Source organism: Micromys minutus, assembly GCF_963924665.1.
Source record: "Micromys minutus genome assembly, chromosome: 4".
Classification (NCBI taxonomy): domain Eukaryota; kingdom Metazoa; phylum Chordata; class Mammalia; order Rodentia; family Muridae; genus Micromys; species Micromys minutus.
The window spans coordinates 33,701,852-33,728,374 of NC_137973.1; the positions used below are offsets into that span (position 1 = coordinate 33,701,852).

General features: G+C 39.7%; 1 protein-coding gene across 1 annotated transcript in view; it reads left to right on the forward strand.

Moving 5' to 3' along the window:
* Nucleotides 1–26,523, forward strand: part of TBX15 (T-box transcription factor 15) — a 105,165-nt gene that overhangs the window by 67,855 nt on the left and 10,787 nt on the right. The window contains exons 6-7 of the mRNA XM_080915764.1: nt 8,339–8,403; nt 23,048–23,145. Of these exons, the coding sequence (XP_080771890.1) occupies nt 8,339–8,403; nt 23,048–23,145 (163 nt within the window). The remainder of the gene's footprint in view (nt 1–8,338; nt 8,404–23,047; nt 23,146–26,523) is intronic.

The following is a 26,523-nucleotide window of genomic DNA, read 5'->3' on the forward strand; positions in this document are numbered from 1 at the left end:
GCTGTTCCCGGTGGCAAATTGCTTGAGTGTTTGGTTCGTGGGCTGGGGACCCCCGGGAGGAAAAAAGTCCTTATGGCAGAGTCCTTATGAACCAATCAGGGGGGCTGTGCTTTCTGAGAGCTTGGCCCAGACTTTTCTTTGCCTCAGCTACTTGCAGCACAGTCTCACCAGGCCTGCATCCCTGGATCTCTGTTGCTCCTGGTGGCAAATGGCCTGAGTGTTTGGTCCTAATTACTATTTTAATTAGTAGTTTTTTCTTCTTCTGAAGGTAACACTGTGGTAATGAGCATTCGAATTTAGGACATACATGGTTGAAAAATACAGAATACTGATCAATGAACATAATTCATCCAGGTTGAGTTTAGAGGCAGTTACTGTAACCCACCCAGAAGCCACTATTTACTTTGCAATGAAGGGGGAATTCAACACAAGTACTTGATATCTCTTTCATTACTCCATTTTCTCCAGTAGCTGTGTCCACTGTCTGCCTATATGTCAGTCAGATATATATTCTGTCTGCATGTGGGCTAGGCTAGATTAAATGATTAAAAGCTCCAGATTCCATATAGCAAGTGCACATGTTTAACCGTGGCTGAAACACTAGAGATCTTCGAGACCTTGAACAGGTTTCTGAATGACTTTCTATTTGTGCCTACTGCATACACAAATATGTCTGTCTCATTAAGTTGTTTGGAGTAGGGTGAGAATATATATGAGTCAACCAACACTGCTATATGGCTGTGCATGGAAAGATATGAAGGAAAGTGGGGGATAGAAGAAATTTTAAAGAATAAATTGCTCATCAGGGAAAAGTACATTGTTGGGAATTGGACAAGGCACATTTGCTTGTGAAGGGATTATGGTGAAAGGGTTACTACTTTGATCTCTGTCTTCCTGCAAAGCTGATGAATTCATGATGTGATGATGTTCCTAATGGATGGGTCACACTCGGTTCTGCTTGTTTTGACATTGAAGTAACAGCCTTTGCTTATTTAACAAGTCCCTAGGTGCTGCATAAATCAACCAGCATGGTTGTTTAATACTCCCGTTGGCTGTGTAGATGAGATTTAATATAATACAGCACCTTCTAATAAAATAAAACAACCTTAGGTTTTCCCTATTGGGTGTCATGAAGTTTGTATCCTGTAGATCAGGACGAGTTGGTTACATAGCAATAATTTTGAGGCATTTCCCAAAGATTCTGGGGAACAGAAATTGTTCTTTTGTAAGATGTATCTTTTCATTGCTGTGTTTTTATACCCTCTATGTTCTGAAATGAGAAAAATTGATATCTTCTGATGAAGCTGTTTATCATGAATATTTTAAAGGAAATGGCTAGGTGATCTGTGTGAAGGAAAAGTCAGTAGTAAGCCTCTGTGTACTCAGGAATACAGTGAAGGAGGCCTGGTGAAAGGAATAGGTCTTAGCTGAAGTATTAGCAGGTCTTTCCATTGAAGAGCTGTGTCCTGTAGAACAGACAGGTACAGACCAGACATCTGGAAGGATGGACTAGACCTATATTTCTATGAGCATCTGATTCACTTTGAGAAAACAACTTTCTCGGTCTGGACATCAATTTCTCCTAGAAAATAAATCATCTGAAATTAATGTTTATTCCTCCATTTACTTCCAAAGAGTATTGAAGGTAATATCCTCTTATTAACCAGGGACAGCCTAGCATTAATGTTTGGTACATTTTACACAATTCTTGTAATATTCTAGACCATATTTTTTTTTAAGCAGGTCCATTCTTGAGTGGTAAAAAATTTTATTTTGCTTTTAACAAACAAAACATCCTAAATTCTTCTATTCTTCTGTTCATTAAGGCATTGTCCTTGGTTACTTGTTTTTCGGTCTCTCAACTAGACATCAGGATCTCCTCACAAATATTCCTTTTCACTCTGTGGCTTCTAATAACATACTTCCCCCTTTTAATCTGATTGCTTCTGCCCTTGATCTGTCTTGCCCTCCCTGCTCCCTGGCTCTGAAGGCAGCTTCCTCTGGGGTTTCTTAGATCCACATCTGAGTGTCTCCCCAGCTGTTTCACAGCATCACTAGAAGGATCTTGATGAAGCACAATGATGACTCCATTATTTATCTGTCACCAGTTCTTAGTGATGCCTCAGGGCCTTTGATGGCCAATCACTGGCTTCCTTTCTAGGCCCATTTCCTGTTATTCCCATCACATACCTGCAGGAGTACAGGGATCTCACTGAAGTTTGACCATTGAACTCATACTGCCTTGCTATTACAGGTAGGTTCCCCTCCTTCCACCTTCTCTGTCTGTATTCCTTTCAAGTTAGGTGAAAATATTAACCTCCACCTGTGTAGCCTGCTTTCCTAGATGCAAATGAGCACAACCTTTATGGTCCTCCTGGGGCACTGTACTGCTTTCATTGCTTTTCACCATAGTAGGGCCTTAGTATAACTACATCTAATTTCCCCCATATTTGATGGTACTTTTTGAGAACAGTTAAACAGTGCATGTGATGTGGTAGAAATTGCCAATTGGACGTTGAGAGGTGTGAGTGAGTTCTAAATTCTGCAGCTGATTGACTGCCCTGCTTTGGTAAATCACTGTTTCCCAGTGTTCTTATTTGAAAATTGATGTCTGGGTCTGAATCAGCATCAGCATTGCATAGTTCATTGAAACAAACAAACAAACAAACAAACAAAAAACCAACCACAGCTGCAAACATTCACTTGGACTCTTCCATTTTGGCCTTTCTATGTTTTGATGTAAACTGTTACTTATTTTATGAAATATTGCTATAAGTAGAATATAGGTATTAATTTTTATAGTTGGTATAATAAAAAATTGGGACATAAATGTTGGTTTCTTAAATGTTGGAGGAGGTATTAGACCAGCTTATGAAAGTCTAAAGCCTATAAACCATGAGTTAGGATGAGAATGCTTCCATAATTTTAAAATATTTACATCCGACTGGTGGCATGGTTTTGGACATGTGTTTCACCAGTGACTACATCCATGAAAGCATTAGCTATCATGACTTTGCCATTTTCTTTTACACCCATGATCCTGTTCCTTTCATGATGAAGTGTGAATTAAATATTCTTATGTTCATGAAGTATTTATGTATTCTTCCATCTTTCCCTTCCTTCCTTATACTGTCTTCCCAATCTATAGACTCTCAGAATTCCTAACACACTCAAGTACTTACTGCTAATATTTGCTCTCAGAATGCCAATTTGTCAGGTCTGTGAGAGAAAAGTAAACCATACCCAGAATCTCATCACAGAGGTACGTTGGTAGACTAGGAATGAAGGTGACTGAATACTCTCTCTGTTGTCCTGGAAGATGCTGATGTCCGTGAAATTATCAGAAAGCTTCCATTGTGGTCTTTGCTTTCTCTGAGGGAAAAGACTGATGAACTTTAATTTTCTTTCCCAAGCAGAAAACTAGATTCCAAAAAGACACAGCCATGCTTTTCCCATGTAACAGCCTTATTCTTGGTGAGATTAAGCTACACGGAGCAGGAATGATGCCTGACAGCACTGTCAGGTTGGTGGAAGCAAATCCAGCAGGACTCTGAGCCACTTCCTATACCCACACTACACAGCCAGCTTTTCTTTAATTTGCAATTACACCAATGCAGAGTTTTTTTTAAAACATATTTCAAGTAGTTTTTGTTTGTTTTTCCCCATTCTTTGTTTTTAAGGATAATTTATTTTTATTATATGTACATTGGTGATTTAGCTACATGTGTGTCTGTGTGAGGATGTTAGATCTCTTGGAACAGGAGTTACATAGATTTGTGAGTTTCAATGTGGGAGCTGGGAAATGAACTCTGGTCTTTTCGAAGAATAACCAGTCCTCTTAACCACTGAGCTATCTCTCCAACCCTTCTTTCCCATTTTTCATTGAAATTTTTCTAATCTGTATGATTAAACAGAAATGACACCAAGCTCTGTACTAAGGGGGTCGTTTAGCCTGGGTTCTATCTGGTCTTACCCATCTTCAGGACTCATCTCCAAAGCCTGTGTTGCTCATGTTGGTACTATGTATTGGGAGGTAGACTGAATTTATTAACCGCCTTTATACTATCAGGCAAACAAAACAGTGACAAGCCACAAACACTCCATTTTGTTCCCATCTTCAATACCTCTGACTGAAAAATATGAAGGTTAGGAAAATAGATACTTTTTTATGGCCTTCACATTTTCCATGTCTTCTCCTTACCATGGGGTATGTTTAAACATGGTTACTCTTGAACAGCTTCAAGAGTACAAGAAGTTACCAATTGACCTTATCTTATCTGGAAAGACTCAGAATCTTTGTGATGCAGAAGTGAATGTAAGCAGATCTGAGAATCGAGGGAGGGAGTGGTGAAAAATTGCTCAAGCTTGTCTTTGCTTTGGGTTGGTGATCTTGGTTTCCACATTATCATCTATATATTCATTCTTAATTTAATAAAAACCCATTGGGTGCCAAAGGCATGATATTCTAGGCTCTACTTAATAAAACAATACTTAAATTTGGTGTGAATCCTACCTGTTACACAGAGGAAGAGATGGTAAATATTGAAATAGGAAACAGAGTTGGATTAAGAGAAAAGATGGGCTGAGGGAATTTTAAATAGAAGAGACCAACAGAAGCAGGAGAGTAGTCTTCTGCACACAGACCATTAGACTGAGATTTAGTATGAAGTCAGCTCTATGAGCGCCTCTCAAGGTAAGGGTTTGAAACACAGCAGCATGGACTGCATTTCAGTTTGGCTGGAGCCCGTGGACAAGGGCAGAGAAATGTGCTAGCATTGGAACATGGGCTGGGGTCAGACCCTGTTGGGCCTGCAAGACTGATCAATGAGGGTAGATTGTATCTGTACAGGGGTAGTCATTGAAAAAACCAGCATGATGTAGGAATGTGTACATGCAGATCATTGGAGTTGTGTAGAGTGAATAGGAGGTAGAAGAAAGGAAGTCAGTTCTAAGACCATTTAGGTTAGTTTAGTCAAGAAACTGGTCTGTGGCTGGGAGGTGAGAAGGCATATTTGTCTCACTGGTAAAACAGTATGACCTGGAGTTGGAATTCACTCAAATGTTCTCTCATCCCCCCCCCCGCCTCTTTCTCTCTCTCTCTCTCTCTCTCTCTCTCTCTCTCTCTCTCTCTCTCTCTCTCTCTCTCACACACACACACACACACACACACACGTACATTTTGTGTAGCTGGTTTCCCTAAAAGGCCTTGACATGTTTGTAATGGAGTAGGGCAGGGGAATAGATACCTTTGCATTTCTATTTTGACTTTATATCTCTTAGCATAACTTGATTTGATTTGGGTGCACAGGTTGGTTTTCTTTTCCTTCACTCGACTTCAGGCCTCTGGTTCTATGGTGTACACACAGGGGTGAATATGGAAGATTTACATGTTCTCATGTCTGCTTGTGGGTTCTCATATGTTTTCTGGGCTCATTGTACTGTTGTGAAGCATCTGATGGGTCTGTTGTTGGGTCTCTGGTGTGATACAAATTGAGGAAGATGTTGAAGTGAGGCTATTTTTTTCTTGCCTCTTGGGTCTCCTTGTTGGCCCAGCATTCCTCCAGGTCTCGTTCACATCCTCTATTCATCTCCTAATGAGTCTGTACCATGTCTGTGCAATTGTTTGCTACCTCTCATACATACAACATACATATATACATGCATGTAGAGTCTCCTGACCATGACTTAGGTTTCAATTTGAATGGGAAGATCTAGGCACGGGAAGTCCAACTCTTAGCTTACTCTTTGTCCCCACTGGGAAAGACAAAGCTGATTCTTAACTTCTACTCATTCTTGTCCCCCAGAGGACAGCAAGCTTCATGGTCCATGTTAACAATTAAACGGTACGCATTCTTCAAGGACTACCTTTCCTAATATCTCTTCTCCAAGGCAAAGATTCAGTCTTCCTACTTGCTGATTCTTCTGAGTTTTCAGACTAAGTTGCAGCTGTTGTGATTCTAACTATGATTTGTTTTATGTTGCTACCACTCCGCATGTCTACCTTCTGTTCTAGATTATAAACTTCTTGAGAGCAAAGAGGTGACACAGCCCCATGCTGAGTGCCCACTAAGCCTGTCACCTGTGTCACCTGTCACCTTTAGCACACACACACACACACACACACACACACACACACAAATACTTGATAACTAATGATCGTCACAGCCACATTCTTCATAAATCTCTACAAACCTCCCATTAAAACTCTCAGAGCAGGCACAGGAGTGCCATTTTACTAACCTCTTTGGCTTTTTCTATTAAATTTTCACACAAGTCCTGTGGCATGGGCTGTGGGAATCATATTCTCAGCTATTTCTCCCAGGCCATAGACTAGAATGTTATATTTATAGGGGTCTGTGGAGGTACCCCAAACACAGCAGTGCAACTGCATATCAGAAACTGCTATCATAAATGAGTTAGACAGGATAAGCCAACTTGAAAGAGAAAATAAAATATTATAACCCCCAACTTGAAAAGAAAATATGGTGTGTGGTTTATTGTGGTGGGTTATGGGGGAAGAAAGAACCGATTTTAAGTCAAACACAGAAAGGCAGTGACACTCTTTAAATTCAATACAGTATTCACATGGCAGACACTGGACTTCAGAAAGCCAAACCTTTAGGCTCCTGCTCTGGTCTATAAAATAGATGTAAAATTGCCTTTGGTACATTATTAGTGCACTGTTTTAGAGGCAAAGAATGTTTAGGGAGCAAAATAACCTTGAAGCCAGCATGGAGCTTTCAAGTTAGAGTCTGTTTGTGGGAATCTCACATTGCATTTTAAAGACATGTTAAAGGCTCTGGCTTTGGGAAATTCCACTCTCATAAGGTGAGAAGGAAGAAGGACCAGGAAATGTCTGCAGTAGAGGCACCAACTTTCATTGTCTTAGCGAGAATAGTTTTTGCTGTTATCAGCAATCTGAGTCTTCCCTTAAACAGCAGGGTTTCTGTATTTCTAGACTTGTTTTACACAGAGTGCCTTTTATTTGTTTGTACCTCAGCCCTTAAGTTGTGTCATAACACATTTGGAAGATGTGCCTTTTGCTGTAGGGGACTTTGGAATTCTTGAACAAATCAGTTATTTTTCTCTCTTTGAATCAACACTATTGGCAGAGTATGCAAGCATTTTCTGAGAACTAGGAGCCAAGGGCCACCAATTAGAGATGGGAAAATTAATTTCATAAAAAAATTTCATATTATCGTGAAACTTCAAAATTTTCAAATGAGCTTGAAAACTTTGAGGAATCAGCAAGTTGAAAGGCTTCATGTCTTCACCTTAAAGATTGCAGGAGAGCCAGATCATGAAGGATGCGTATAATTAAAATTTTAAACTGTCGTCGTCTGGAAGCCTGAGGGTCTATGGCTTCAGAAGAGCAAGTCATTTACATCTGGTTCAGACACAAAGGTATCAAAATGTCTCCCGTGACCAAAGCTGGAAGCAGAAACACTAGGACTCATATGGAACATGTTGTTTAGACATTTTCTAGTCTAGAAGCATAAGGATGATATATTCAATGGTGTTAGGATTTACTGGGACTAACATAGGATGGGGTCTGAGGTGCTAAGAGGAGGTTAAAAATAAATGACCTCTGAGGACCCAGCAAAGAGGTGTATGCACTGGTTTTATCCACCCTGCTAAGCTTCCCCGTTGCTCCTTTTGCTTTGCTGATGAGTCTTGGAGCCCGAATGAGATGCATTTCATGTGGCTACATTTAGTTTTATATTTGAGGAACCTCACCACATTGGATCAAAACTGAGTAGCTTTTTGCGTCACTTCTACAAAAATTTCAGGTCATTAAATGGGCAATTTCTGGTGGCAGGAAAGGCACATCTTATGCAGAATGAGAAATGCAGCCAATTATTTGGCTCCCATGGCCTGAAGCTGATTTTCTGTTGGTATTTTTCTGGACTGAACTGATGAATGTAACCATCTCTCCATCACTCCATCACTCATTCATGCACACAGTGTGCATTCAACAAATACCTGTGAAGCGCCTCCTGTGTGTCACCAACAATAGACCACAACATTCAATTTCCCTTTTCTGTGTTTGTCTACACACAAAGTTTGTCACTGGTTTGGAGCAAGGGCAAGGAGTAGAAGTGAGATCAGTCACACACAGGGCAAACCTTGGTTGTCAGAAAGAAGTGAGCTACACATCTGGGTGCCAGGTCTGAGCCTAATGTCAAGCTGAAATTTAAATCTCGAACTAAAAGGAAGTGGAATAAAAACAACAGCTGTTATTAATAGAGTGAGTTTTTTTTGTGTTAATTTTCTAGGGGTAACACAAAAGGAAATCATCTAATATAAAAACAATTGATATTTATTTGTTTATTTTCAGATCACTAGATTAAAAATTGACCGAAACCCTTTTGCTAAAGGATTCAGAGATTCTGGCAGAAACAGGTAAGAATATTGGGATAAGAAACTTACTGACTCCTTGATGAAATTCCTTCCCCCAGATATCATTGGTGGCCCTTGGGCTCCCAATTCCCAAGGAATGCTGTAACTCTGTAGTGGCACTGACTCAGAAATGGATGGCATATCCAAGAATCCCCAAGTCCCCTTCCACAAAGGGCTCATCTTCCAGATTTTTGTCACACAACTTAAAATACCATCACACATCTTTCCTGCTGTTTTGTCCTCTACATTGTGCTCGGTGACTCAGTCCATGTAAAGGGCAAGCCACATGATCACTTATTGCTATCAGTAGACGGCTGCATTTTTCTGTTATCTGAAGGTAGATGTAAGGGCTACATTGGTGTCTTATGTGCTCAACATTTCTGATAAATAGATTTCAGAAAGTTATGACCTTCATGAGCTGAATTTGTAAAAACAAGTGTAATAATATTACTCCCGGGAAATACTTCCGAGACATATGTACTTCCGACTTTATAAAGGGGGTGTTTCTAGAATACCACCTTTTTCTTTTCATTTTTTAGAAATATTTTTTCTACTTTTTGAGATTATAATATAATTATAACATTTCTCCTATTCTTTTTCGCCCTCCAAAATCATCCTATGTATTCTGCCCTCGCTCCCTTTAAAATTCATGCCTCCTTTTCTTTGTTGTTGTACGAATGTGTATGTTTATATTCCTAAAGGTACAAACACAACCTTCTTAGTCTGTACAGTATAGATGATTTTATGGCCGGACATTCGGTATTACATAACCAATTGGAGGTAGAGTCTCTCAGCATTCCTTAGTGGCCTGTAGTTCTTGATTGAGGGTTGTGAGCTTTTCTTTTTCCACATTAGGTGGCTTATATATGTTGTCTTTGTTCAGGTTATGGTTAGGTAGCCATGTTGGTCAGACTTCATGTGTGTAGCTTCTCTGATATATCTAGGAGACACACTCTTCTACAACCTTACTGTTCTTCTGGCTCTAAGAATCTTTCTCTCCCCGTTTCCCAAACTGATACTTGAGCTTTGGGTGTGGGAGTCTTTGCTTCACACCTTTAGTTTTTGGCTGGATGTGGTTTTCTGCAATAGTCTCCATCTGTTAGGGCAAAGAGAAGTTCCGGTGATGAGGAGGAATGCCTGCATCATTGGTTCCAGGAGTTGCCAGATGGTCACAGGATCATTATCTTCTGTTGTCAAACGTCTTTCAAACTATGCTGATTTTCTGCCTGATAATGCTTTTCTTCTTTTTGTTTTTTTCTTATTGGGTACCTTTTGATTTACATTTCAAATATTATTCCCTTTCCCTGTTTCCTCTCCAGAAACCCCCTATCCCACCCTCCTCCCCCTGCTTCTATAAGGGTGCTTCCGCACCCACCCCCTCCCACCTCCTTGCCCTGACAATCCCCTATACTGGGGCACTGAAACTTGACAGGACCAAGAGCTTCTCCACCTACTGATGCCCAACAAGGCCATCCTCTGCTACATATGAGGCTGGAGCCATGGGTCCATCCATTTGTACTCTTTGGATGGTGGTTTAGTCTTTGGGAGCTCTGAGGGGGGTGTCTGGTTGGTTGATATTGTTATTCTTATGGGGTTGCAAACCCCTTTAGCTCCTTCAGTCCTTTCTCTAAGTCCCCCATTGGGGACTCATTCTCAGTTCAATGATTGGCTGTGAGCATCTGCCTCTGTATTTGTCAGGCTCTGACAGAGCCTCTCAAGAGACAGTTATAACAGGCTCCTGTCAGCATGCACTTCTTGGCATCCGCAATATTGTCTGAGTTGGTGTTTGTATATGGGCTGGATCCCAGGTGGGGCAGTCTCTGGATGGCCTTTTCTTCAGTCTCTGCTCCAAACTTTGTCTCTGTATTTCCTTCTGAGGACCCAGCTATACCACTCGTGGGTATATACCCAAAAGATGCTCGAACATATAACAAGAACACATGATCTGCTATGTTCATAGCAGCCTTATTTGTAATAGCCAGAAGCTGGAAAGAACCCAGATGGAGGAATGGATACAGAAAATGTGGTACATTTACACAATGTAGTACTACTTAGCTGTTAAAAACAACCACATAATGAAATTCTTAGGCAAATGGAACGGAACTAGAAAATATATTCTGAGTGAGGTAACCCAATCACAACCCCCCCTCACCACACACACAGTATGCACTCACTGATAAGTGGGTATTAGCCCAAAAGCTTGAATTACCCAAGATAAGATACAATTTACAGACCACATGAAACTCTAGAATAAGGAAGAACAAAGTATGATGCTTCAGTCCTTCTCAGAAGGGGGAACAAAATATTTACAGGAGGAGATGCGGAGACAACCCTTTCTTCCAAATGATTTTCTACATAAAATTAAAAGCTATGGTAAGTTGGGAAGCCAGACATGCCCATGGTTTCCAATTAGGCAGTGTCATCATATACAGGCAGTAGAGACCAAGTGTGATGTGAGCACCTGGTGTAGCACAGGCGTGGTGACACAATCGACTTTCAGCAGACACCAGACTTCTTTTATAATCTGCAAGGACTGCTTTACATCTGGACAACAGATTGTCACTAATTATCTCTGGTATTCTCTCTACAGCAGTTTTCGGATAAACCAACAATTTATATTTAGAACTACTTCATAAAATATGTGATACATTATTCAATCAAGCACGACACACCAGTGTCTCAGCATGAACAGACCTCATATGTGATAATATTTACCTATGGTCAAGGTGTACAGTGGGCATATGTCTAGGTGTGAGGAAGGACATTCTGTCATGTCTACACAATGACTAAACTGCCTAATGACATTCCCCAGATAGGCTATGTATAGCAAGGGTATTCAAAACCTGTAGCTTGGAGTTCATGGATGATTTTCAGGGTCTCTGGGCCCCTAGTATGTAATTATAATTGTGTGTATGAGCAGCTGTACATTATTTTTTTCTGATAAGTCTATAGTGTTCTGTACACTTTCAAAGGTCTACCTCCCAAGGTAAAAATTACTGCTCTATACCTAAGTTTCTGTCTCCAGGGCCAAACATGGTCATGTTATTTATTCAACTGTCCTTTTTTGGGGGGGAACTTCCTAATAGTATTTAGTATTTGTTTATTTTTTTATGGATGTTAAATGTATCATATCACTCTTCTCCCCCTGCTACAACCTTGAATTGTGTTTCATTGGAGTCCTTGCAATGTGTAGTATTTGTTCAAATACCTGTCCTAAAATTGATTTTAATTCCTCAACTAGAGCTTCTTTTTGATAGTTATAGGAGAAGGTATACACACTTGGAAGTTACCATCTAGACTGTTTTTGTTCATGTTGCATAGATAATAAGAAAATACATAGATTTTTTTGATAAAAATCAACCAGGAGGTCAAGTGGGAATGAAACCTGTTTTTATAGGATGGCCAAGGTTAGATAGTACAGTGCTAAGAATCAGGTGGAAGGGGAGTGTTTCCAGAAACATGGTGTAAGGGCAAACATGTGTTTGCTGTGTTTGCATATTGGGGAGCATATGTGGCTACAGTGAGGCCGTTTTTATAACTGTGTCTCAGTAGCATGGGATGGGAGATACCCAAGTATGACAAAGTAGCTTGTGCTGACCAACATTAAACCTATGCTGTATGCACTTCCTTCCACCTTGAGACTAGAAGTGCCTAGTGTTTAAGGATTGGCTACTAGCCAGGAAGTTTTGAGGACCACTTAGCCGAACTGCTGAAAGGAGGTCCTCCTGGATTCTAGGGAATGTCTTGCTACTCAGAGTTGATGGTGATTTTCCCTCCTGCTTGATGGGTTACTCTCATCTTTAAGACTCCTTGAAAATAAACCTATGGGTAAATCAAGTACAGATGGTAGGCATGATCATGCAGGATGCTGAGCTTGGAAATCAGGCTTAGCCCATGTCAACGCTTATCTCTATAATATGAGGATTCTTTCCTATGTCATATCAAACCCTGAAAGTCACACTAAGAAGAATGAAATCCTGTCATTTGTGCATTAATAGAGCCAAAGGACTATAAGTGAAATAAGTCACCACAAAAAGCCACATAGTACATTCCATATCTAGAAGTCAGAACAGTTGATTTCTGTAGATATGAGGAACAGAGTGGTTTTTTTCCTGGAAGTCAGAGGAAGAATGTAAGGAGAGATGTAAGAAAGAAAAATGGTAAATACCAAATTAGAGTGTCACAAGAAGGTACCCTCTGACATGCAGCAGCATTTGAAGTTAACTGAAGTTCACAATTTATCACACATTTTATAAAGGTATAAAAGAGTTCAAAACTTTCAGAGTTGATGAAATGATTTGTTTAAGGAGAAGAAAAATATTGCCCTGATTTGATTGTTGCATATCATGCACACATGCTGGGTTATCATCCTGCAACACATAGATAGCTATATAAACTACATGCTACGTGTCAATTAAAATAAAACCCTCTGAAAGTTAAGGGTTATTAGTGACTGTCTCAGCTCTCTTCAAGTGAACACTCATCCTTCATTTTGAAACCTTCTTCTTTCAAAGGTTTTGAGGTATGAAGGAGTTAAGCAGGTTTGTCACCATCCCAGAGCAAAGCTGGAGTGCTGGTGAACAGCCACGTCTGCCCAGCTTCAGAGATGTGCATCCCATGCATTGTGCCAGCATCCTTGCCTTGGCTGACTTAACCATCAACAGACCCCAAGACTAGCATTCTTCGTCTACAAAGCATACATTGTCTAAATTTGGTGTCTGTCTCAAATAAAGCCACCTGTGAGCCTGCACCTGTGTTTCTAGACTGCTGCCAATAGTAGTCTTCACCATTCACTTCACATCTCCTATAAACAAGGATCCCCACCTGAGGACAGAAAATCAAGCTGAGCCTTTCTGGCAGCTGAGGATGGGATACATTCTCAGTGACTTAAAATGGGGACAAGAGTGTATGGCTTCTTTCTCCAACATTCTTGGAAACTACATAACAATGGACTTGTTAAGGTAGCTATAAAGGTTTTTTTGAACAATTTTCCTGTTTCAAAAGTTCAAAAATCACCTGATTATCAGTAGCCTCTTAGTGATTTAATTCTCACTAGCTACCTATAGAATCTGATATGGGCAAGGACTTTTTGTGTTATCATGTGTATGGGAAAGATGTATGGGGGAGTGTAAGGAGAGTGATTTGTGCATCTTGGACCTGGTGGTTCTGAGCTAGCATCAGGATGAGTGTATCACCTTCTGTCTAGCCTCTCCTCTGGCTTTTCTCATGTGAACACGGCTCTTCCCAACCCCTGTTCTTCCACATACATTTTAGACATCAAATGACTCATGCGGAGGAGCACAGCTTGATGAATTGCATATAAATGTTACTAAAACATACGGATTACATTTCCTTTAAAAACACATGGGCTTAAAAATTAGAGGGGAAAGTGCTTGGCCAATGTTTTTTGGTTTTGCAGAACACAAAACATTTGTGGAATACTTTGGAGTTACAGAGGTTGCCAAACCTCAAACCAAAACATGTTCAGGTTTGTCGATCTCAATCCATCCCAGCATAGTCCAGAGGCTGGAGAAGGGAGGGGAGGAAAGATGGGAAGGATGCAACCACCCACTGTACACTCCACTCATACCTCGGGCAGTGTGCCTGGACCTGTGAGACTCACACACTGAGTCCCATCAGAGTGTGGCCCAGATGACAGGTTTTTTTCTGAAATAAATAGCATAGTACAGAGCAAGGGCTGAACTTTAGCTTCAATTCTTAGTGCATTTTCTTTGTAAAGAACCTTCTAGAAATAAGGGATCCTAGCTCATAGAATTGTCCTGTTGTTCTTTTCGTCTCACCTGCTTCTTATGAGATCCAGTGGCTGATTGAATGTCTGGATCTGGAAGGAGGATCCACTAAGATCTGCTTGCATCCAGAGTGTAAACCTCAGCTTCCTGTTGGGTGGTAAGCCTAGCAGAGGAAGCTTGTAGGGTTGCGCATCAGCTTCTTTCATGGAAGTTCTGATCCTCTCATTCAGCCCCACACTTGTGCCGCATTCTCCAGGCAATCTTACCAGCTAGGATATTGGTATTTTGGTCTCCACTGTGTTAGGTTCCTGTGTCACTCTCATGATTGAGTCAGTGAGTCAGAACTGTACTTTTTAAAGTTTATCCTCTTAGATATCCCTTTCCTCACAGTGCCAAGTGTACAGAGTCAATTGGAAACCATTCACTAGTTGCAGAACCATACTGATGAGTGGGAGATGAATTAAAAAGAAATAATAAGGAATTAATTAAGTAAAAGAGTAAGAAAGGCTCATTCTAACCAGTGGTAAATGAAGAAGACCAGAAACTAAGGGCTAAGTTTGAATTCACAAGGACACTGAACAAAGACTGAGTTTGTGCTTAGTTAGAAAAGCTGATGGCAATTCAGATGCAAATCTGAGCCTGCTTGCTCCTGTCAGACTCTGATTTGACAGAATTGTTATTCAGATCCACACAGCAAAGGGGTCATGTGATCTGCTCTGCAGATCATACACGTTTGTGCTTCCTAGATTCTTGGAGGAGACCAGCAAGGCTGTGGTGTCTAGAATGCTGTATCAGCCAGAAATAGGTAGAGGAATCATGGAAACTTTCAGGTGCCATAGATAAAGGGGATCTGGGAGTAAAGATCAAATCCAAGCCTAAAGGCAGGCAGAAGAAAGGTTACCATAGGAAAGAAGACAGGCTGTCACTGTGTAGTATTTTTGAGAAAACTTTAAGAAGAATTCTTTGCCCCCAACCCCATGATTTCTTGGGGTTTGACAAAGAAAGTTTTCAGAAGCAGAGCTAAGGCAAAATGAGGCTTGTTTGAACAAGGTCACCTAATAATGAACTGAGAAGTGAAATTATATCTACTGGGAAGCATGAAGCAAAGGCAAGAAATGGGCCATGAAGCTGAAGAGAAGGGGTGCTTCTGAAGAGTCCAGAAGTAGCCTTGGGAGATACATCTTCCCTCTAGGGCCCTTGTTGCTCAGTCAGAGGGAAAGACAACTGTATAGATGCTGCCTGTATATTAAGGAACCATGGGAATGAAGGAAACGAGAGCCACATCTGATGTGAAACCCTTGTCTCTTAGAGGTGGCTGCCAAGAGTTCACAGAAAGCTTAAGTCTTGCTTGGGAAATTTTATGGAATTCCCAAATACTTTCTCAGAAACAAACACATCCATAAAAAAAGAAAGAATTAAAATTGGAATCTGCATGGGGTTGGGGGCAAAGAGTTCTTCTTAAAGTTTTCTCAAAAATACTACACAGTGACAGCCTGTCTTCTTTCCTATGGTAACCTTTCTTCTGCCTGCCTTTAGGCTTGGATTTGATCTTTACTCCCAGATCCCCTTTATCTATGGCACCTGAAAGTTCCCATGATTCCTCTACCTATTTCTGGCTGATACAGCATTCTAGAAGCTACAGCTGATAGTGCCATGTCAGGTCCCAGGTAACTGACACTTCTTTAGCCATTGAAGTTATGCAGTATTTTAGGAGTGTATATTCTTTATGGAGTCCATCTTTGAAGGCTTGAATCCAGGCACATTAATCCCAAACTCAAGAGTAGTCAGAGAGTGGTCATGTAGAAGCTGATTTCTACATGAAAGTAGACTTTTCTTTTTAAGGAAGACATTTTTTGTCATAAGACCTGCAGAAACACATGAAGTACAAGAGGAATTCTGGGTCTGTTCAATGTGCTGAGCTAGCAGTATGTGTGCTGTGGGTGTGGCTGGTAGAAGTCTTTCATATAGTTTCTTCTTATGTACATACTATTTCAGTAGATAACAGGTACTGTATCATGAGAAGGAATAAATTTACATTTCTAAAAAGGATATTTAGTAAAGTCACTACTTTCCCAAAGGGAAAAAAATTTATTGAGTGGTGGTAGAAAAAAATATTTGAGAATAAAAATGTTACTAAAACCCACTCTCAGCAGGTGCTATCCCGAGGTCATGTCTAAGGAATGAAGAACCACTCTTCTGAGTTTCAGACAAGAGTTCTCCCTCAGTACAGGTCCACAATGCTCAACAGAAAGAGGCATGTATAGTGAGGAGTTTCCTAATTAACTGGATGGAAAGACCAAGAGAAGTCAGCTATTCATTGACTCCCAGGTTAATACATCTTTGCTTAGATCTAAAATAACTTTCATTGGAGAGTTGGGAGGAAGGTACCAGTAGATTGACTTCATCTGACATCTGGTAAAAGAGTGCTCTGTCAGACCCAATTAATTCAAATCCTGCCCGCATCCTTATTCATCTATAAAGCCAAACAGAAGAAATGGCTATTTATAAGTTTAAAGGACAAAGCACCAGTAACTTTGTACAATTCTATTTAATAGTTATTTCTAGCTATTCAAATATAAGTCTAAAACAATGGTAATAATTATTTCATATATTAACTGAGGTCAAAGTTGTCTATTTTTACTTCAGAGCTGAGGTACCCTCACAGAGCTTCCCTTTATGCTGATGGCAAATCTGAATTTTGAGCTACTGGCTTCAGAATGTGTAGATTCAGCCTGTCCCAGCATCCAGAGAATGACTTCACTATCCTCTGCAGGCATAGCTGGCTAGGCTGCAGAATCCTGGTTTCTAAACTCTTCTGGCTTCCCATTGTTCACGAGTCTCAAGTAGCAAGCTTAGAGCCAATGAGTTGACCACTTGCCTTTTCTCAACCATCAATACATCCCAAGTGTCTCTCTCCAACTCAATTGCTGTGTTTTCATTTGTCCCCCCTAGAGCCATTGGCTGCAGTTTCTTAGCTAACCTCGTCCTGCTCTTTCCTGGCAGTCTTGCAAGCCTCTGTAGATTTTTGCATATTTTCTTGTTATCCCTGGCATGGGTGACTTCTGCCATTCAGAAGGTCTATGGTAGCAATCAGTGTCGGACTTCTCAGGGACTGTTGTATTTGTCATTTAAGGTAGCTGGCCCTGTACTAGATTTTGGCCTCCTCCTCCTCCTATTGGTAGTTGTAATCCTCCTATTCATTCAAGCTGTTTGTTTAGCCAGGACTTAATGCTTTTTTCTGCCTTATTATTTGTTCTCCCTCCCTGGTCATGATGTGTTTCCACCATTGTCCTCTTAGCCATATGGATTTGCCAGGGAATGTTGGCAATTGTTTTATTATCTTTGGCTCCCGCCCAAGGATAGTGTCATTGAACACAGTGACGTCTTTTTAATGGCTAGTATATTGGAGTCTGAACCATCTGCAAGATAATGAGGCCTAGAGGGGCTTGAGGGACACGCTTTTCGTTTTCTGATGAGAAAATGAGAAATGGAATGAAGAAATATAGAGCTCCTTCTACATTTTATCCAGAGCCAGAGGGCTAAGAGAGCTATGAGTTCTAGGCAAGTAAGGCTATATCTGCCAAACCAAGCTGCAACTTGAGCAGAATTTCTTTTGCTTGGATAGGAACAATGATGATAATTTCTCCTCTTACTCTATCACTTGCCTTGATAAACTTTGTTTTCAATCAAGCTGTGTTTATTAAGTTGCAATTATTGTAACATAATCCAGAGTTCTCTATTTTATAATTATGGAGGCTTCGACATGGAAGTCTTCCTTTTCTTGGAAAAAGTTGTCTTAATTAGAAGCTAGACTATCTTTAGAGTCTACATTCTTAACTAGAGTGTTCATCTGTCCTTTGTGTGACTTTCATTGTACCAAAGCCAGAGTATTTAGTCAAATATACAGGAACTTAATGCTTTAGTTAGCCTGTTTAGTAATGCTACAAATTTTATTATTCATGAGACATCGAAAATACCCAGGAACTGACAACAGAACTTATCCAAACTCTAAGAAAAATAGTTAAAAAAGGAAAACCTGGGGACCACTAGGTGATGAACAATTTTAATTCAATTCCAAACACGTTTTCATCGATTTCTCATTTGTCTACACCAGTGAAGGAGGCTTATTGATGCAAGCTTCTTTATTGTGTAGATATAATTATTACACCCTGTGAAGTAAAAGTTTACATAATGGGTTTTTGTTTAAATAGTGTGTAGGCTTCTGATCTGTGGTCCTTTAGTGCATCACAACAGAAAATGACTTAAGGAAGTGGAGATTAGATCTGATTCCACAAAGTAATAAAAAAAGAGGGAAGGGTGGAAGGTTTGACCTTGCCTCCAGGGAGCAGGGATAGATTAAGAATTTTGAGATATGGTAATTAGATCTGGACTCAATGTCCATTGTACACACCTTCATCAGACACAGAGCTTTGATGTACAGAGCCCAGAGCATACCTTTACTTCCACACTGTTAAGTCTGTGCACATACTGTTGACTCTGCCACAGAAGCTACCATTTGTCCTTAGTAGAAGATTGCTTAGAATGTCATTTAATATTGAGTTTTATAGATGGCCTTTTGTGAAATCTTTCTTTAGTTTTTGAGGTATATTAAATACTTCTTGCTCCGTGCTTCATAGCACCTATTACATATCTCCAGTATACCATGCATTTCATAAATTAATTCTTTTTATATTGTTTTCAATTTTTAATTGAACAAGATACTACTTAAAGTCAATAACCTGTGTCTTTTTTGTCTTTATATCTCTTAAGTTTTTTCTTTGTCTGAATATTTTTTTTTTTTGTTTTCAAAATTCCTGCTACCTTAGAATAGATTTAGCTGTGGACTTCCTTCTATTGAGAGAGGACCATTGGCCACATCAACTTATTGCATGTACTCTATTCATGGTAGTCTCAGTATACAGTATAGGGAGAAGTTAAATGGGTGAAGAAGTTGGAGATAAAGAGAAAATAAACAGATAATAATGGTGAAGAAGACAGGAATAATGTAAAAACTGCACACAGTAATACCTAAATCAGATCAGACATTTTAATAATTGTTATTACAATTTATTTGGAAGACTTCAAAAGAAGTATTCTTTTTTCTTTTTTCTGTTTTGTAAAAGTGCAGTTGGAAGGGTACTTCTCTATAGTCTGATCACAATTCCAGATTAGTTGATCTTGAAGCATTATTCATTTCTGAAGGAGCTCTGGCTAGCTCTGCCTCCTTCCTCTTCTTCAGCGTATTTTTTTGGCTTGGCCAAGACAAAAGAGAAGCAACCTGGAAACCAGAGAGGAAGTAACAGCCAAAAGACCAAACAAAGGGGGTTTAGATGTGGCCTCCGTTATCACTGGACTATTGAGGAAAAGTCAGTAAGAGGGAACCGTTGTCAGCTTGACTGTTTCTGATTGGAAACTTCAGAGATGATGCCAGGTCTCTGCCATGCCATAACCCACAGAGGCCAACCATGTGGAATGTGTTAATCAGACACTGCAGCTCTTCGAATCTGTGAAACAAGGAGTCCATTTTGTAAATCTCGGTTATACAATTTTAGAAAATCAAGGCAAGATAACAGCGAGCAAACAAACAATGGTTAGCATAATTCACCTTGTGTAGACCTCTAGTGGCTGAAGACTTTAATATGTAATTGACAAACATTCTTATAGAAGGCGAAGGGTAGAAATGTGTGGACTCTGCTAGAACACCCAGGCTCAATGGAAGGTCAGAAATCCTAAATCTAGGACAACAGAAGCAGGAAAACAGCTGAAACCTCGCTGAGACCTAGGTCAATAAAGACACAATCCCAATCAGACAGAGACAAAAAAGTCCCAATCTCTGGCACTAACAGACTCATTGTATCTTCAGATATTTTATTTTTATACTAAGTTGGGTTTTAAAAGTTTAAGTTTGATACTAGCTGAAATTTATGGAATAGTTCTACTACTTAGTTAACTCAACACCCATCAGTTGAGAAAATGACAATTGTTAAAATTATGAAATAGTGACACCTGTTTGTTAATTCAATAATATAAATGGAGACATATGTGTATGCAGCAAGCATTTTTCTAGGCAGTTGGGCAAAGGAAAACATTAGCTCTAAGTCCCTGAAAACACATACGAGCTAGTTATAGAAAGAGGAAATTATTAAATTATGCCATGACCCTATCCTACATTCTGAGATACAATGCTAGTGATTTCTAGCACTCAGATATAATCAGTGAAGCTTGACTGAGTTTGAGACAAAATGAAAGGCCTATAACAAATAAAGATTTTTTTTCTAAAAAGGGAAACATTCAGAATCCATTAAAAGACTAAATAATATAAATGTATGCGATTTCTATCATGTGTATTAAAGGGTAAATTATATTTTTCCTATAAGAAAAATATAAATATTGAACTATGAAAGATATAGTCAAATAATAAGGTGTGACTAGTAATGTTATAATTTTTGCCACTGATTTTGGGGGTGGGCTTCAAAAGCTATTGCTCCCCCTTTGCCTACAGAAGACCTTGTTATGAGAACCCCTGGATGGCTGGATATGTCCGTGTATGGTATGCCGTAGTTTTAGGCTAAGAAAGGTCTCCTTGAGGAGGATGTTCAAGAAGGATGCCTAGTGGGCACTGTATGAGAGTTTCATCATTCACCAGAGGATGAAAATAATTACATCAGAGATTTCAGCCAAATGTCAGAAGTTGCTTAATAACAGATCTAACAAAAATTCAGAATATCTTCTCAAGGAAATGCATCAGCAAAGCTAGATAATTATTGAAGAGAATGCCAGAAGAGCCAGAATACACAGCATCTATAAACCTTAAGTCTTAAATATATTACTCCATTACTGTTCTTAAAGTTATATTTGATAGCTGATACATGCTCATTACTTTAGAGTCAACTATCTATGAAATAACTCATGCCATGCCATAATATTTTGAAATAGTATTATGGAAAAGAATCCAAACCAATTTCTACTTGCTCAATCAATAGCATTAATAGGGAAGTAGGCATTATGCTACAATGCTACTGAAACTTCAGTTTGCTAGCATGTTCTTCCAGAACGAGAATTGTTATTTGTCCTTGTGCTAGCTTTTGTCCTTATGACATACACTTGTCCCTAAAAAACATGTGCTGGAAGGTGGAACAATAAGCCCTTGCCATCTGCAGTGAGCCTCCTGTGCCATTAAAGGGAATCCTAGGTTTTTCTGGTGGGCTGCCAACATTCCAGGACAAAGCAGTCAGATCTAAGCTGGGCCTATCTGTTTCTTCTATCCGCCCGGGCTCAGCATGGCTTTATCTGCCTATCCCCTTATTATTCTGAACTCCCTTAATTGCCTGAGCTCTTTCTATCTACAAATAGTTTCACGAACTATATTCAGAACCAATGTAGAGCGATGGTAGAGATACTGTCTATTCCCGCTTCTCACAGATTAACAGCTATTAAACACCACGCACTGCTTTCTCCTGTGAACCTCTTCTTAAAATACAGAGCTCGCTTTGCCAGCATTAGTGTATTTAAAGCCTCCAAGATCTAGGGAAGACTTCAGAAAGTGAAGTGTGTGACTAAAGCTGATTCAGAAAGCAAATTTTCCAACACCAGGAGATGATCAGTGTGTGTGTGTGTGTGTGTGTGTGTGTGTGTGTGTGTGTGTGGTGTGTGTGTGTGTGTGTGTGTGTGTGGTGTGTGTGTGTGTGTGTGTGTGTGTGTGTGTGTGTGTCATCTGAGAAGAATGCAGGGGGTCATCACCAGTTAAAGGGAGAAGGTATTTGTTCTCCCTTAAAATAAAACCTCTCACTTTGTTCTTGGCATGTAACAGAGCTGAGCAAGTGAATTACTCAGGTAGAAGGTCAGAGAGCAGACTTTATCAGTAGGAAAGACCTGTCTTCTCCTACGAGGCATATCACACCCTTCGTGTGACTTTATAATGGAGAGACATATGCCACTGTAGTTCCCTACTCTTCTTCCCCTGCCGCCCCAGTCCCCGAGTCTCTCTTTCCTGACACAGGAGAGCCAGTTTTGAAGTAAATATTCAAAAGCTCTACTCAAAGTTTTCAGCAGCGCTCCAACCAATGTTTTGTTTTGAGGATGTATCATTAACAACATTCTGGTAGTTATCTGGCAATTTAAAGAAACAATGTGTGTACATTCCAATTCACAGATTGAATAACATGAGTAAAACAGAAGCTGTGAATAAATGTATTTGAAAATACTGACATTTTCTAAAGTCTGACAGTTTATGGTTTTTAATGGCCACTTACTCTAGATTGCAAATGAAGATTATGCCTTTGGAGATGTGGAGTATTCTTTTGGTCCATTTTATAGTTCTTTTTTCTTTTGGGTGTATATATATATATATATATATATATATATATATATTATATATATATATATACATATATAGCTAGCTACCATTAAAGCTCCTTTATTTCTCTGCCTTACTCTTCTCTGTTGACTTAAGAGAACTTTGAAGTCATATCAGCTTGACAGCTTCATTGAACCTTCACCCTCTCTGGAGGTGGGGTTGGCTCTGGGACAGGATGTGTCAGCCATGATGAGGGTGAAGGTGAATAGTGGAGGCATGGGAAGTGGCCAGTTCTACTTTCTTCTGAACTGTGTTTATGATACCCTTGACCTTACAGACACTTTATGATCATGCCCATTGAACCTCTCAGGGAGGAAAATCAGCATTTAGTTTCATCATGGTAAAAGGCTTTCTTACGAGCCATCCGAATTAGTTTCCCCTGTCTTTCCTCCACCCATGTAGCAGCATCTGGAACTTGCACTTTTCCAGGCTGACTTCCCTCAGTGTATGCTCCTCAACAGACAGCTCACCTTTCATCTTTAAATGTCAGTGACATTTGGGGATTAGCTGTAAATTGATTTTCTGGCTCTTCTGATTCCAGAACTGGACTTGAAGCCATCATGGAGACTTATGCATTCTGGAGACCTCCTGTGCGTACACTGACTTTTGAGGACTTCACTACCATGCAAAAGCAGCAAGGTAAAGCTTTGGGCAAGGCCTTTGCTCTGCACACAGCAGTGGTTGGGGAACTGAGCACGGCACACAGGGGGCTCTAAGCCAATACAAGGGTTATACCAATTCTTTGGGAACAAAGATAACTTGCAGCTCCATGAATGATAAAAGCACCAGCATTTCTGCAAATGAACTGGACCTAGAACCAGCACATCATTTACATTCAGAATTCTTTCCTAAAGCCATAGATTTCTGTGACATTTTCTTTCCTTTGTTGTCAATAACATACCACAATCAAAAAAAAAAAAAAAAAAAAAAAAAAAACCCTCCAGGACAAAATAGTTCACTTTGGCTTATGGTTCTAGTACGGGGCTTGAGTCCATAATAGCAGGGAAGGCATGGCATATGGGTGAGATCAAGAAGTGAGAAATCATATCTCAATTGCACTCGGGAAGGAGAGATGCATTGCAAGCAGAGGGGCAAGGCCGGATTCCAGTGACGTATATTTTCCACCAAGGCTTTTACTCTTGAAGGTTTCACAACTTCTTCAAACAATACTACCAACTGGGGACCATCTGTCAACATGTATGAGCCAATGGGAAATATTTTTCATCTAAACCACCACTCATAGTTGGTTAGTTGGTTCCTTCCTCCCTCCCTCCCTCCCTTCCTCCCTCCCTCCCTCCCTTTCTCCTTTCTTCTTTTCTTGTAACCTACATCTGCAGCCCAATGGCTACTTATCCATGACACTGGTTGCCATGGCATCACCGTGACTACTCTGATCACACACATAGGCCTTGCCGTTTGAAGAGACCATCATAATGTATTCATGTTCTCCTCATGGAAACTTCATCATTTTTCTTTTTTTATAGTTTTATTTCAGCGACAAAGGCTCTGGTTTTTGATGGAGTGGAACAAGGTCTCATATTGAGAAGGAGGCTGCTTCAAGTCATTAAGAGCTCCCTAAATGTCACCTCACCTTTTTGTTTTGTTTTGTTTTTGCCTTTTTGAAACAATTACAGCCTTGTCATATTGGTGGGTTAAGTGTGTTTTGCCCATTTCTTTGTGAATTTTTTTTAAAATAAATTTCTAATATCACATCTCTTGTAGCTCAGATTGAAAATCTTCAGTGAGGTATACAGAAGGACCATAGTATTTCAACCCAGTTGTCAGCCTAGTCATATTATGAGGCCCAGCAACTTGCGTTCTTTGAATCAGGTTCTTACCATTACTTCCTAGAGTTGGGAACCTCATGAGTTTCTCAGCCTTCTTGCCACTCAATTTTTCTTTCTGTATGCTATGGAGGAACGTACTTTATTCTCATAAATATTAAAAGAGTACAGTGTAGATGTCATGCCTTCCCAATCACTGTCACCCTGACCTCCCACACCCTTCATATCAGGATGTCTGACATGATGTGAATGGGAACCATTGTTTTTCTGATGATTAAGTATTTGAAACATAATTAGGCAATAACTGTTAACCAGGATTCTGTCTGAGTAAGCAAACCAGCTTCCCTTGTTATTCTTCCATGGTCCCACCACATTTCGATGGTTTGTTCAGATTTTGAATCTATCCACAGATTAAATAACTGACTTGGTAAAAACAGTATGGCCTATTGGGCAAGGAAACAACCTCACAGAGACCTAAAATTGGGCTCTACTATTCTAGAGTGTTTCAGTCCAATCAGCTTGACAGTTAAGTTTGGCCACCACACTTGAGGAAGGTGATTAAGGCCATATAAACAGAAAATTAAGAATACAGGTATGTTATAGGCAAATATAATGTGATCCTGTCATTCTCTGATGGATGTTTTAAAGAAAAATTGTGTCTTGGTTTCCAAATATATGCAGTATATTTTTATGACAAAACTGAAATTTTATGTGCAGTAATTCAAGTGATTTGAGAGCTGTTGTGGTGAAAGGAAGGATCCCAGTTGCACCACAGTTGTACTTTGTCTTCTTTCATGGAAATGAGGACCTAGCACTTGAGAAGCCTGCTTTCCGCTCAAGGGCTAACAGACATCATTGTAGATTTCAACACCACTGGATGTTTCTGTGTTAGTCAGGCAATTAAAGTATTAGAATTATGGACAGTCCCTAGTGGTGACTGGCTTTTCATTAATTTAATTGTAGTTAGAAGCTGGCCAGTGAAAGAGACTATATACTTGAGTTGTCATATGAATAACACATTGAAGGGCTGGAGAGAAGGCCTACCAGTTAAGAACATATACTCCTCTTGCAGAGGATCTGAGCTTGGCTCTCAGCACCATGCCATGTGGCCCACAACTGTGTATAATTCCAGCTCTGGGAGATCTGACTCTGATTTCAATAGCACATGCTCTCATGCAAGCACACACCCTACTCCACATATACACATAATTAAAGACAAAATATTAAAAAATATTGAGAGACTAGTTCAGGGCAGAGTGATGTTTGAATTGTGAAGTCGTTACAGTGATTTAAAGATGGCTAATTTATACAGACCCCTCTAAGCAGGGCAATGATGCAAGTCCCCTTGCACAAAATTATTTAAAAATATTGCATACAACTATTTTTAGGTTATATGTATAGGTATATGTGAAACAAAACACACTTCCATATTTTGAGGTTAGGGTTCTAGTCTTGGAATGTCTCAGAGGTATATATAAATATTTTAAAAATATAAAAAAATCTATAAATTCAGGAAACTTCTAGTTCCAATAATCTCAGATCAAAGATACACAACTTGTAATGGATAACATGTCTTACTTTTACTCTCTAAAACAATTGTTCTCAACCTTCCTAATGCACCAGCACTTTTAATACAGTTCCTTATATTATGGTGACCCCAACCATAAAATTATTTTGTTGCTACTCATAGATGTAATTTTGCTACCGTTATAAATCATTATATATATATATATATATATATATATATATATATATATATATATATATATATATATATATATATATACACACACAATCTGATATGCAGGATATGCGATATGTGACTCCTGTGAAAGGGTCCTTCAACATCCAAAGGAGTTACAACTCACAGGTTGATAACCACTGCCCTAAAGTCACTTAACTTAATATGCTCAAGGAACATAATACCCTCTCCTGAGAGAAGGATCCCACATCTACTTGCCATTACTAATGTTTTGAATCTGTTCACATCCCTCTTCTCCCATGCCTCCCTCTCGCTTTGATGCCTCATCATGTCTCAACTGGATGCTTCTGATGTCCTCCAAAGCTTCTCTTTTTGCTCCAACATTCTGCACAGGGTTCTGGTTAGTGTTTCAACGTATGCATCCACTCATACTAGCTTTATGCCATAACTTGCTTAAAATTCTTTAGTGGCCATGATTTATGTTTGTTTCCTTAACATACAGGTCCCTAAGGTGAGATAATAACCATGAGG